This window comes from Barbus barbus, assembly GCF_936440315.1.
Source record: "Barbus barbus genome assembly, chromosome: 7".
Taxonomy (NCBI): domain Eukaryota; kingdom Metazoa; phylum Chordata; class Actinopteri; order Cypriniformes; family Cyprinidae; genus Barbus; species Barbus barbus.
In genome coordinates this window covers 1,544,694-1,557,217 of record NC_136735.1, presented here as the reverse complement: position 1 = coordinate 1,557,217, position 12,524 = coordinate 1,544,694, and the positions used below count along the sequence as shown (strand labels likewise).

The 12,524-nt window shown below is 39.2% G+C and overlaps 2 protein-coding genes across 2 annotated transcripts in view; one reads left to right on the top strand and one right to left on the bottom strand.

Annotated features, from left to right (window-relative positions):
- The window catches only part of LOC306872949 (uncharacterized protein), an 819,728-nt gene that overhangs the window by 537,835 nt on the left and 269,369 nt on the right, over nucleotides 1-12,524 (top strand). The window lies entirely within an intron of this gene.
- On the bottom strand, nucleotides 714-7,833 carry LOC306872907 (uncharacterized protein). Its single transcript, XM_079421829.1, has 4 exons — nucleotides 7,481-7,833; nucleotides 6,631-6,798; nucleotides 6,079-6,424; nucleotides 714-4,404 (listed from the first exon to the last, which is right to left on the bottom strand). The coding sequence occupies exons 1-4, from the start codon at nucleotides 7,526-7,528 to the stop codon at nucleotides 3,392-3,394; spliced, it is 1,575 nt and encodes a 524-aa protein (XP_079277955.1). The 5' UTR covers nucleotides 7,529-7,833; the 3' UTR covers nucleotides 714-3,391.

The following is a 12,524-nucleotide window of genomic DNA, read 5'->3' as shown; positions in this document are numbered from 1 at the left end:
ATTGCATTCTATGGCACCTTTACATTTATTTTCCTCAAAATAAACAATACCCCATGATGACAACATGAATGAAGTTTGCTTGAAATCTTTGCAAATTTACAAAAAAATAAATCACATGTACATAATAGGGGTGAGCCCATATAGTCAAAGATTCGATGCTTCAACAGGAGGAGCCTGATCTGACTCCCAGTCTCACAGTTGAATATTCGCAGAGGTGTTATGATCATGCCATTTTGTCTATATGGGGGTGCTCAAATATATTGCCTATTGTGATAATGCTGTAAATAAGAATCTGAAAAGAAAGCGGCTGTAAATAAATATTTTAAAGTGCGTGAATAAATCCAAGCACCCCTATAGATTTATAGATTTCAGTTTCACTTTCTATAATCTGTGACCGACGGAGGATTTAAATCTTTAACAGGACTCAAATTGACACAGACGGAGTGAAAGACTGGATTTTTGAACATGTTGAATCGGGTAAACTGCCGCTGACATGAGCCCGACAAGTGCAACACACCAAACACATTTTCCCTGTGTGTTAACGTCAGTAATTATGACTGTCGAATGTCTGACTTGACTCTTGGTGATGTATTTTGCCCCCAAACATATGATTCGACTATCAGTCGACTATCAGCGAGATTTGAAAAATGTAGATTTGACTATAAAAATCCTTAGTCAGGAAAACCCCTAGAACATAAGTATTCACAGTCTTTGCTATGTACTTTATTGAAGCACCTTTAATAATAATAATAATAATACATTTTATTTGAAGGCGCCTTTCTCGGCACTCAAGGACACCGTACAAAGATACATAATACATTTAAAACAGCGCAGAATAAGAAATATAGAAAATAAAACAATATTAAGAACAATTAAAAGAGGCAGAGCATGTTACAGTACATTAGATATGATAAGCAGTTTTAAACAGATGCGTTTTTAAGTTGAAGTTTAAAGTGAGAGAACGAATCAATGTTTCTGAGTTGTGGTGGTAGTGCGTTCCAGAGTCGGGGAGCAGATTGACTGAAAGCTCTGCTCCCCATAGTGGTGAGACGGGCACGGGGGACAGAGAGGTGTATGGAGGAGGATGACCCGAGTAAGCGGGAGGTGGTTGTAACCTGGAGGAGATCAGACAGATATGGGGGGGACAGGTTGTGAATGGCTTTGAATGTTAATAAAAGAACTTTGAAATGGATACGAAACTGAACCGGAAGCCAGTGAAGCTGTTGAAGAACAGGGGTGATGTGATGAATGGAAGGTGTTTGTGTTATTATGCGAGCAGCTGAATTCTGGACCAATTGAAGTTTATGAAGGGATTTGTGAGGGAGACCGAACAGGAGAGAGTTGCAGTAGTCAAGACGTGAAGTGACGAGGCTGTGGACAAGGATGCAGGCTGTGTGGGGGGTAAGGGAGGGGCGGAGACGATTAATATTTCTTAGGTGGAAATAGGCAGACCGGGTAATATTATTGATGTGAGATTGAAAAGATAATGTGGTGTCAAGGATGACACCCAGACTCTTAACCTGAGGGGAGGGTGAAACGGAGGAACTATCAATAGTGAGAGAAAAGCTGTTGGATTTAGATAAAGTAGATTTAGTGCCAATGAGGAGAACCTCGGTTTTATTGCTATTTAATTTGAGAAAATTCTGTGTAAACCAAATTTTTATTTCTGAGATGCAGTCAGTAAGGGATGTGGGTGGGAGAGTAGATGAGGGTTTGGTCGAAAGGTAGAGCTGGGTGTCATCAGCATAACAGTGAAACTGAATGTTAAATTTACGGAAAATACTACCCAGGGGAAGGAGGTAAATGATAAAGAGCAGGGGCCCCAGGACAGAGCCCTGGGGAACACCTGAAGTAACATTGAAGGGACTGGATTTAAAAGATTTAAATTGAACGAACTGAGTGCGGCCAGAGAGATAGGAAGTGAACCAGTCCTGTTGGCACCAATTACAGCCTCAAGTATTTTGGGGTATGAGGAGACAAGCTTTGCACATTAGCATTTGGCAATTATCTGCCAGTCTTCTCACCACTGAAGCTCTGTCAGGTTGGATGGGGCAGACGCACATTTTCAGGTTTTTCCAGAAATATTTGATTGGGTTCAAGCCCAGGCTGTGGCTGGGCCACTCAAGAACATTCACAGAGTTGTCTATAAGCCACTTAGGGTCATTGTCCTGTTGGAAGGTGAACCTTCTGCCCGTCTAGGGTTCTGAATGCTCTGGACTGGGTTTTCATAAAGGCTCTCTCTATATTTTGGTGCATTGAGCTTGTCTTCTTCTCTGACGAGTCCCTCAGTCCCTGATGCTGAAAAACAGCTTCACAGCATGAGGCTGATACCAGCACACTTTACTTTTGGGATGTTACTCTGCAGGAGATGAGCAGAGCTGGTTTCCTTCAAACATGATGCTTGGAATTGAGCTTCATCAGATCATGTTACGGTCGTCACGATCGCAGATGCCAACATCCCGGATCAACACTATTCATGTATCGCAGGATACAATTAAATTCATTTACATTCAACCATTTCAATATGGAGAGGCACTGAAATGTAGACCTTCGTTTATGTGTTTTTGATCTAAACTGTACATGATGTGAGAACAGTCCGCTATTTAGGTCCGCTATTTAAACACCATCAAACCGATGTGAGCTTTGGATCTTCCAGAGTTTCTCTATGGCACTGAAACCTAAAGATGTCCGAGTTCTGCTCCCTGTGCAGCTGATACTTGACTGCCATTGGCTCATCTGCGTTTGAGGGGAGGGGCTTACCGATAAGTCAATTGCTCAGTTTGGCCAGGAGGCCAGCTATAGGTAGAGTCTTGGGTGTCATAAACTTCTTCCATTAAGGGTAACAGAGACCACATGCTTCTGTGAACCTTCAATGTTGCAGAATTTTTCTGTACCTTTCCCCAGATCTGTGCCAACAGGTCTACAAACAATTCCTTGGACTTCATGGCTTGGTTTTTGCTCTGACATGCACTGTTAACTATGGGACCTAATGCAGACAGGTGTGTCTTTCCAAATCGTGTCCAAACAACTGCATTTACCACAGGTGCACTCCAATCAAATTGTAGAAAAATCTCAAGGATGATCAGTGGAAACAGGATGCACCTGAGCTCAATTTTGAGTGTCATGGCAAAGGCTGTGAATACTTACGCACATGTGATTTTTTTTAATTATAAATTTGCAAATATTTCAAACTTCTTTCACGTTGTCATTATGGGGTATTGTTTGTAGAATTTTGAGGAAAATAATTTAATCCATTTTGGAATAAGGCTGTAACAAAAAAATGTGGAAAAAGTGAAGCGTTGTGAATACTTTCCGGATGCACTGTAAATGATGAAATAATGAAAGCATCTGCAGAAATAAAGCCTTTTTATTCACAGACCAAGACATAAGGTCACTCTGATGATTCTGGAGCAGTTTGTTCTTTAGCGTGTTTGTTCTGGTGGGTCTGAAAACTACCTAAATAAGCGAATCTCTCGCCGCAGATGGAGCAGGAGTAAGGTTTCTCTCCTGTATGAACTCGCTGATGGACCCTGAGGATGTCTGATCGAGCAAATGTCTTGTCACATTGAGAGCATTTGAAAGGTCTTTCTCCAGTATGAGTCCTCTTGTGGTTTTTTAAAATAATACACTTACTGAAATTCTTCCCACAGATGCTGCAGTGATAGGGTTTTTCTCCAGTGTGGACTCGCTTATGAAATCCAAATTGAGTTGGATTAGAAAAGCTCTTCCCGCAGTAGGAGCACAGATACGGTTTCTCTCCGGTGTGAGTCCTCTCGTGACAGTTCAGATTAGATCTTTGTCGGAATCGTTTGTCGCAGTGTTTGCACTGAAACGGTTTCTCATCAGAGTGGATTTTCTGGTGTGACTTTAGAAAGCTTGAGTCTGTGAAGGTTTTCCCGCATTCACTGCACTGGTACGGCCTCTCATTGGTGTGAACACGCACATGTTTCTTCAGATGAGGTCCATGATTGAAGCTCTTCTCACAGTGAGGACACTTGTATGGTTTTTCTCCAGTGTGGATTCGCTTATGAGCACCAAGATTTGCTTTGGTGCTGAAATACTTGTCACATTCGCTGCAGTGGAAAGACTTTTCTTTGTGAGTCTTCAAGTGAACTTTTAGATTATAATGAATGAAAAAAACCTTCCCGCACTGTTCGCAGTGAAACTCCTTCTTCCCGCTGTGCTCTTTTGAATGAAGTCTCCTCTCTTCTGCGGTAGGAAAGCTGATGTTGCATCTCCTGCAGCTGAAGTCCTTCTGTTCTGTGTGTGTTCTCTCGTGTCTCTCTAAATGACCCTGTGAACTCAGTGTTTTTCCACAGGTGGCACAAGGAAAACTCTTGACCGTCAGCTGCTCTTTTGATGTTAACACTGTTTCTCCATCAGAAGATGAACTGCCTTTGCCATCTGAAATGAACAAAATGGTTATAATATATATTTGAGAAGAGTTTGTGTGTCACTCAGGAAACACAGAAATTATGTCATATGTCTATATAAGTCTAGGAGTAAACAATTAATAAAAAAAAAAAAGTGCAATATGGTTTATCGCAGTTATATAATAACAAAAAGGCTGCAGGTTAATAAAAGGGGTCATATGACGTTGCTAAAAAATAACATTATTTTGTGTGTTTATGCAGTTTAAGGTTCAAAAAACACATTATTTTCCACATACTGTATATTATTGTTGCTCCTCTATGCCCTGCCTTTCTGTAACGCGTCGATTTTTACAAAACTCATCGTTCTGAGAAGCGAGGCGTGCTCTGATTGGCCAGCTATCCAGTGCGTTGTGATTGGCCGAATACCTCAAGCGTGTGACAGAAATGTTACGCCCCCTCACTATATTGGGATGCCGTGTCCCAGCGTGATGACACAAAAACAATAAAACCCATTATAAACGAGGCATTTGTTGCATCCAGTGGGGACATAATTAGTGATTATAATGACTTATCCTTTCTTTTTACGTGTTGCGTTGCATCGAGCCGCGTAAAAATTACCATGTCTGCATTTGTGATCGAAGAAACAACAAACAAGCACTACTCTACGCTGCTCAAAACCCTCGTTTGAGTCGTCAGGGGCAAATTCTTTAAATATGAAAACACTTACAGGCTGAGAGTCAGAAGCGCCAGACTGTTCTTGCAAAGTTGGAATTGCCCCACTTTATAGAAACAGTCTTTGTGCAGCTGGCATTGTAGGCTACTCTCACAGATTCAGGAAATAGTCCTCTGTAAAATGCGCTGCACACACTCTAATATTTGGGTTGAACTGTTCTGGAACAGTGTTGTAAATACAACTTAACCACTGATTTCTAGTTGTGTCCTCTTTTAAACAAAGTACTTTCAGAACGAAACAGCGTCTCCAGGACATGGCGCCGGCGGCAGCAACAACACTACAGCCAGAATATTAGCTCCGCCTTCTTTCATTGCGTATACGTTTGGGTGGTGTTATGCAAATCTCCCCACACCGTGACGTAGACATGTGGGACGTGTTTGAACGAGCCGTTTTAGGAGTGCGTGGTCAAGTCTTAACTTTGATAAAGAATATCTCTTTGGGTTTGAGACTTTAGTCTTTGTAACTTCAGGGATCTCATCTATTCATGAACAGCTTGAAACACTCCAAAGAGAAAGAAAACTTGAAATCGCATCATATGACCCCTTTAAATAAACTCATGCATAGACATATTGATAAAGTGAGTTTGGAAATGCAACAGTCGCCATCCATTTGACTATTTTTATCATTTAATTTTACAGTATAACAGTATTATTGCAATTGCAATGTAATTCTTTCACAATTTAACAATAATTCTGTCATGACAGAAATAACTGAAATTAGATTTTTGGCCAAATCGTACAGCCTAGGCACAGCAAATATGTCTCTCTTAAACACACACACACACACTAGATCAAAATCTCAACAGAGAGGAAAAATAATAAATATACTATAATTTGCCATCATGTTCCCAAATATCTTAGAATATCAGACCATCAGAGACCAACAGCCAATATGAACCTGATCCTGCAGAGTCTCTGCTCACATTCAAGTGTCATAAAAAATAACAAAACGTCATAAAAGGAAGAAACAAACCTGGAGGACTGAAATCTTCATCATTATTCCCATCATCATCATCATCCTCCTGCTCTTCCTCAGGACTCTCTGCGGTGGTTTCTTCTGCTCTGCTCTCTATCAGGTTCCTGCAGTCCACCAGTTTGACGGAGCACATCTTCAGCGGCGTCTGCAGCATCTGCTGTTCTCCAGCGTTACAGTCAGAGGTTTGATCAGTGGATTCATGATCCTGAGCGTCAGTATAACAGAGTAAAGTGAGGCTGAGCTCTGAGTCCTGTGTGTCTCTGGATCTCTGATCTCTGACGCTCCAGACTGAATCCTGAGCTTCTGTCCCATCAGTCACACGCACTGAAACCTTCTCCACATCCTGACAAACATCACAGATAAACACAAATAAAGAACAAGCTGCTGATATTAACCTCATTACTCAGAAGTTATCTCTGCTGGTTATATTGGAGATTAGTTATTATATATTGCTGCTGGTTTAATCTGAGACGCTGATAAGAACTGAGTTTGTGAAAGAAGTGTCATTGAGTGTTTGAGCTGAAGGATGAAATGAAGAGCTGTTCAGACCTCTCTGTTCAGTTTGTCTCCTCTTTCTCTCAGCTTTGTCTCCAGTGAAGCCACCTCTTTCTTCAGCCGACAGATTTCTGTGATGAAATCCTCAATATCCAGCATGGACAGATCAGTTCCTACTGATTTACAGCAGACCACATCCACCTGCGCTTTCATCATCAACATCTGAACACAAACACATCATGATTAGCTACTAAAACACGCATTTATAATGAACTGATCAAACTCATTTACATACGATTAGCAGTTTCCTTGGACTGCTTTAATTTAACATTTTTTTAAATATCACATATCTTAATCTTTCATATATGATATAATTGTTACACAATAAATACAAAAATTATGTTCATTAGAGTTAATGGCCATATTTTATTATTAATATTGTATATTTGACCATTAACAATGCACACTTTCATTATATCAATGCCTTCATATGCTTATGGATTCTTAGTTCAAATATATTTACAATAACTTGTTATGGTTTTCAACTGAATGTCTGGGTTAATACGGCAAAACAATCTAAACATAAAAAGCATTTAATAAAAAGCTGCAAATACAAACAATTACATAGGAACAATTTTTGAATCTATCATTATAATGCCAAATTAACCTGGAGATTTCTACTATAATACAACATACAAGTCCCTTTCATATAAGACATCTGTTCAGCTGCTGGGTTTGAGGTATTAAAACATGATATTCTGCTCGCATTTACAGTCCTGTACAAAACTACGAGATAAACTAATAATAATAAACTAATAATAATCCGTGTATTCCTGTTGTTTATATTACATGCACCTGCGCGCCAGTGTTCAACTAAACCCAGACATTAATGTCATTAACTAACCGACTCAGGACCGGGATCTTTTATTCCTGGGATCTCTGCATCTTTCATTATCCACCGATCCGCAAACCCCGCGTCAAACTGGGCCTTGTTTACAAAACACTCCTCGCTGAAGAGTCGGAACAAACAAACACAAGCGAGCACTTCCGCTGCTGCCCCGGAAACACAAACTGCACCCACTGGCACTGCTCCCTTAACGCTGGGTTCGTCGGGAAGCTGTACAAGCTTTACTCTTTCGACACACAACCAAAAACACACTTTTTTGGTGACATTTCGTAATCTCGAAACACGATGACAGATTAATCCTTCTGGAGCCAGTCTTGTGCGCGTGCTCTTCCAGGAGTCCCGCCCTTTGTGACGTCATAGAGGGCCACGCTGGGGGGAAAGTAGTATTTTTTTTGTTTTTTATTATTATTGTCCATCCGTTTACGTTGAGGGTTGTATTAATTTTAGTTCAATCGCGATTAATCACATCCAAAATAAAAATTTATGCAGTTTTTTTTTTTTGAGCATTAAAAAAATTAAACTTATGCAAGCTATGGATGAGCTAACTGAGAAAAAAATGCAATAATACACATATTTGTAATATTTTTCAAAAAACAAAAAATATCTCCTAGAGGGAAATATTCTTGGTTAATTTAGTTAGTTTTAGATTTGTAATAAAATACAATAAATACACGTCATAATTCTGCATTTACCCTTCTAAATCTAAAGCTTTACTATCAAGATTATGCGTGTCCTTTTTGTAATAATGAGAAAGATGCTCACTTATTTTTTGACAGTAAAGTTGTTTTACAGTTTTGGCAGAATTTATATTTTATTTAACAAATATTAATTATTGCTTTACTTTAACCTCTTAAGACACGAGAAAAAAAGTTTTAGGAAAAAAAAAAATGTTTTTTTATCATGTCTTTAAATTGTTTAGAGCATTTAGAATAATGTAAAAAAAATTAAATAAAAATAAATAAAAAATGATATTTTCATTCAAAAGTTATGCTATGATAATATAAACGGGTTTTCTCATTATATGTATCTATAAACTAAATCTAATTAGCATATTAATGTGTTTTTGGGGCAACATGTAATAAAAAAAGAAGTGTAATAACGGGAGTAATAATTGACCAGATTTTCATAATAATATTTAATAGAATATTGAAATAGAATTTATTTCCCTATTCATTTGTTATGTCTCCCAAAACCCGTAATAAACATGCTTTTACTCACATGAGGACATGTATGAAATCAACGTCCTGTTTCCTAACAAAGTCATATTTTGATTTGAAACCCCATAACATTTTCCTGAGATGTTGATTTCTGACAGTTTAAAAGTTAGATTTAAATAACTACAAAATATGATCATATTTCCATAAGAGTGTCACTAAATTAATTTCAGACATATCTGAAGACCAAGGCGAGGGAGTGGTGATGGTGAAACATCCAATCATTGGTATCTCTGAAAAGCCCTGAATGTGCTCGGTACAGGACATCCAGACTTAACACTGTGGCAAAGAGTCTCAGAGAAATACACTAAAATATAACGTCCTCATATGAGGCCGCAGGGTCGTAAGAGGTTAAAGAATGTTATCATATATTATGAAAACAAAAGCAATAAAGATCTAGAATTTATTGTTAACCTTTTTTATTTTATTAGCAAAATTTCACATAAAAATATCTTAATTCATCTCCTATGTTAAATTTATTTCATTCTGATTTTGACTTCTATTTCTTCAATAAGGCTGTCTGTGACATCACTTTGTAATGTCATTGTTAAAATTGCATTTGCAGACAGTGGGTGATTGTTGGAAGATTCAAGATGTTTATTTGTCACATACACAATTATACAGAGTATAACCAGCAGTGAAATGTAGGTCAGGTCCGCTCCAAGGACAGTGCAATTATAAAGAATACAAATATTAAGGTTTGAAAATCCACTCCAGTGTCACCCTCTAATACACACACACACACACACACACACACACACACACACACACATATATATATATATATATATATATATATATATATATATGTTATTACTTTTAACATCTTGTGATTCATGACAATGAAGTAACAATGCAGTAATGAAGTAAACTTGGACACCAAATATGCCTGAAATTACAGAATCACCTATAAACACTGTATATGGGGTAAATCTGACCTTAATGGTCCTAAATATTGGCTTCATTTACTTACAAAATGGATGAGTCTTGACAGATTTCATGAGAATCATTCAAGTACATATCTGACAAACAGCTTCTGATCTTCATTCTTCCGTATCATTCATGCTGATATTCTGCACATCAGGACAACTGTGGGTACAATATAATTATTCAATAGTTTTTTTAACAAACAGTTAATATTGAACCGGTTCTACTTCGCCTCGCTCCGAGCGGGATTCCAACCGCGGCCTCCAGCACGGGAGGCGGGCGCTCTAACGAGGAGGCTAAAGGAGCGCACCAGCACTTACTTGCCTACGTCTGTTACATGTGTAGTAACAAATTACAAATACTCAGTCAAGTTATCAGCATCTTCCTCTATAGGTTATGGTAAATTTCAGAATTCTAATTAAATTATCTCAATATATGCTTGCCTAAGGCCTGAAATTTGGTGTAAGGTTGTGCCCAGCTAACAATTTTTGGTTCTCAGAACATTTGTAAGAACGTTCCACCTCCAAGTTGGTTAGCCAGGAAAGTTTTCTTAACATAAATAGAGCATTCCCTTCTATTTACCGGACCGTTCTATTTACATTCCTAGAGGGTTCCCAGAAAGGTCTCTGAAGGGTCCCGGAACGTTCTCCTAACCCAGTGGTTCCCAAACCTGTCCTGGAGGCCCCCCTGCCCTGCACCTTTTGAATGTCTCCCTTATCGAACACACCTGATTCCGGTTTGGGAACCACTGGCCTAACCCATTGCTCTCAAACTGGTTCCTGGAGGGCCACAACTCTGCAGAGTTTTGCTCCAACCCTACTCAAACACACCTGATCCAAGGTCTTCAGGATTACTAGACACTTCCAAGCTGGAGATGGTTGGCGCTAAACTCTGCAGAGCTATTGTTTAATCACTAAACGTAATCAGAGCACATTTAACCATCATAAGGAGAATTAAATGAGACTGAATTTTCCTTTACTATGTAGGATTTCTTTATAATAACTACCATGTACCATACTCAGATTTTATGTTTCATAAGTACAAAATAACAATGACTTAAACAAAATATTGGGTTTTAAAAATGTGAATTTTATTTTTACAAACATTAAAAATTAATAATTATTTGATTTTAACTAGGATAACATTACATTTCTTACTACTGAACTGATGATGTGCTTCTCTCTTTTAGGCAGTAAACAAAAACTGATTTTTTTTACTTTAATTAGATGTCAAATCTCTCTGAAATCATTATATTTAAGGTCATTGCACACCGAGTCTGAAATTTTCGTATGCGTTTTTTCTTATTTGTCATCCTAAAAATTCGTCACGCACAGAAACTCAGAGTCCAATACGAATTAATCTGTTACAAAAAAATGAGCAAAACAGTACTAAATGGAGTCTTCATTTACTAACTAGGGGTTATCGATCCCATAATAAAGGCATCAGACAATCTTACCAAACTGACCAGCCTCACACTCCAGCTAGGCGAGAATCTCTGAAGAAGCGTATTCCCAGGGGTCCCAAACCCTGGGGAAGCCCTGCATAACAGTCTTGGAGTCGATGGGGCATGCTCCCAACTAAGCCTGGACAGTTGGGAGAAGTTCACATCAGATCCCTGGGTCCTAGATATCATCAAGATGGGATACAGTATACAGTTACAGCAGCACCTTCCTACCTTTATAGGGGTTTGTATGACCGTAATCAAAGACCCCCAAAGAGTCCAGGCACAAATTTTAGCCAAAACGATTACAACACTATTACAGAAAAAGGCAATTGTTCAGATATACTGACAACAGACAATGGACAGTGGGGGACAATGTTTCACTGGATTTCCAACTAATGATTGCATGTTTATCTCCTCAAAGTGTGATAAAATTGTCTAGCTCAGTCATTTCATCTAAAAGGGAGGATGAAGTTAATTCAGTTTCAGCAGTTTCTGGGTATAATTGCAGCATTTGTGATTCCTCTCGGCCCTCTCAGAGCCCAAATTAGCTTCAAATTACATCCCAAAATTAGACAGACATGTGAGGATAAGGGTAACACAGAGATGTATCCAGATGTTACACCCTTGGAAGAAGTTAATATCACAACTGAACATCCCAGCGAGGGGGTCTGTGATAACAACAGATGACTGTCAGATGGGATGGGGAGCAGGTCTGTCAGAGGTTTCTGGGAGCCTCCCTGGACCTTATAGCACATCAATGTTCTGGAGCTCAGGGCAGTTTACCTTTCTCCGAGGACTTTTCTTCCATTATTGCAGAACAAACATGTCTTGATAAGGACAGACAATATGTCTGCAGTCCAACATATCAATCACCAGGGTGGCACCAATCAAATGTCTCCAGGTGACAATTAAACTACTTTCTTGATCATCTCTGATACTCTTGTCTCTCAGAGCAGTGCACATACTAGGAGTAGCAAACAAAGCAGCAGACCTGCTGTCTCGAACTGGGCCTCTTCCAAGAGAGTGGCATCTCCATCCCAAAGTGGTAAGACTTATATGGGGACAGTTCGGTATGACGATGATTGATTTGTTTGCAATGGCAGAGACAACTCATTGGGATTCCCTTAACAACCAGGGAATTCTCAAGAATGGCCAGAAGAGTTGTATGCTTTTCCTCCTCTACCCTTGATTCCCTTGGTGCTCAGGAGGGTAGCACTGGCCCATCACAAAGTTTTGCTTGTGGCCCCAAGATGGCCAAAGAAACACTGGTTCCCGACTCTTGTACATGTGGTTCAAGGTAATTATTGGCAGCTACCAAGGAGAATCGATCTCCTGTCTCAGGCGGAGGGACAAATTTGGCACCAGAGGCTAGAGACTCTACTGATCACCCGCTTGGGATCTTACTATTGTTTTGCGTTCACTGGTCAAAGCACCTTTTGAACCTTTGGTTTCAAGT

What these genes read in the sequence shown, in the direction of transcription:
- LOC306872907 (XM_079421829.1), bottom strand. Translation starts at nt 7,528, where the DNA reads ATGAAAGATGCAGAGATCCCAGGAATAAAAGATCCCGGTCCTGAGTCG. An exon ending in AAGATCCCGGTCCTGAGTCG is followed by an intron (nt 6,799 to 7,480) that starts GTTAGTTAATGA and finishes GTTTGTGTTCAG; the next exon opens with ATGTTGATGATGAAAGCGCA. An exon ending in GAGACAAACTGAACAGAGAG is followed by an intron (nt 6,425 to 6,630) that starts GTCTGAACAGCT and finishes GATGTTTGTCAG; the next exon opens with GATGTGGAGAAGGTTTCAGT.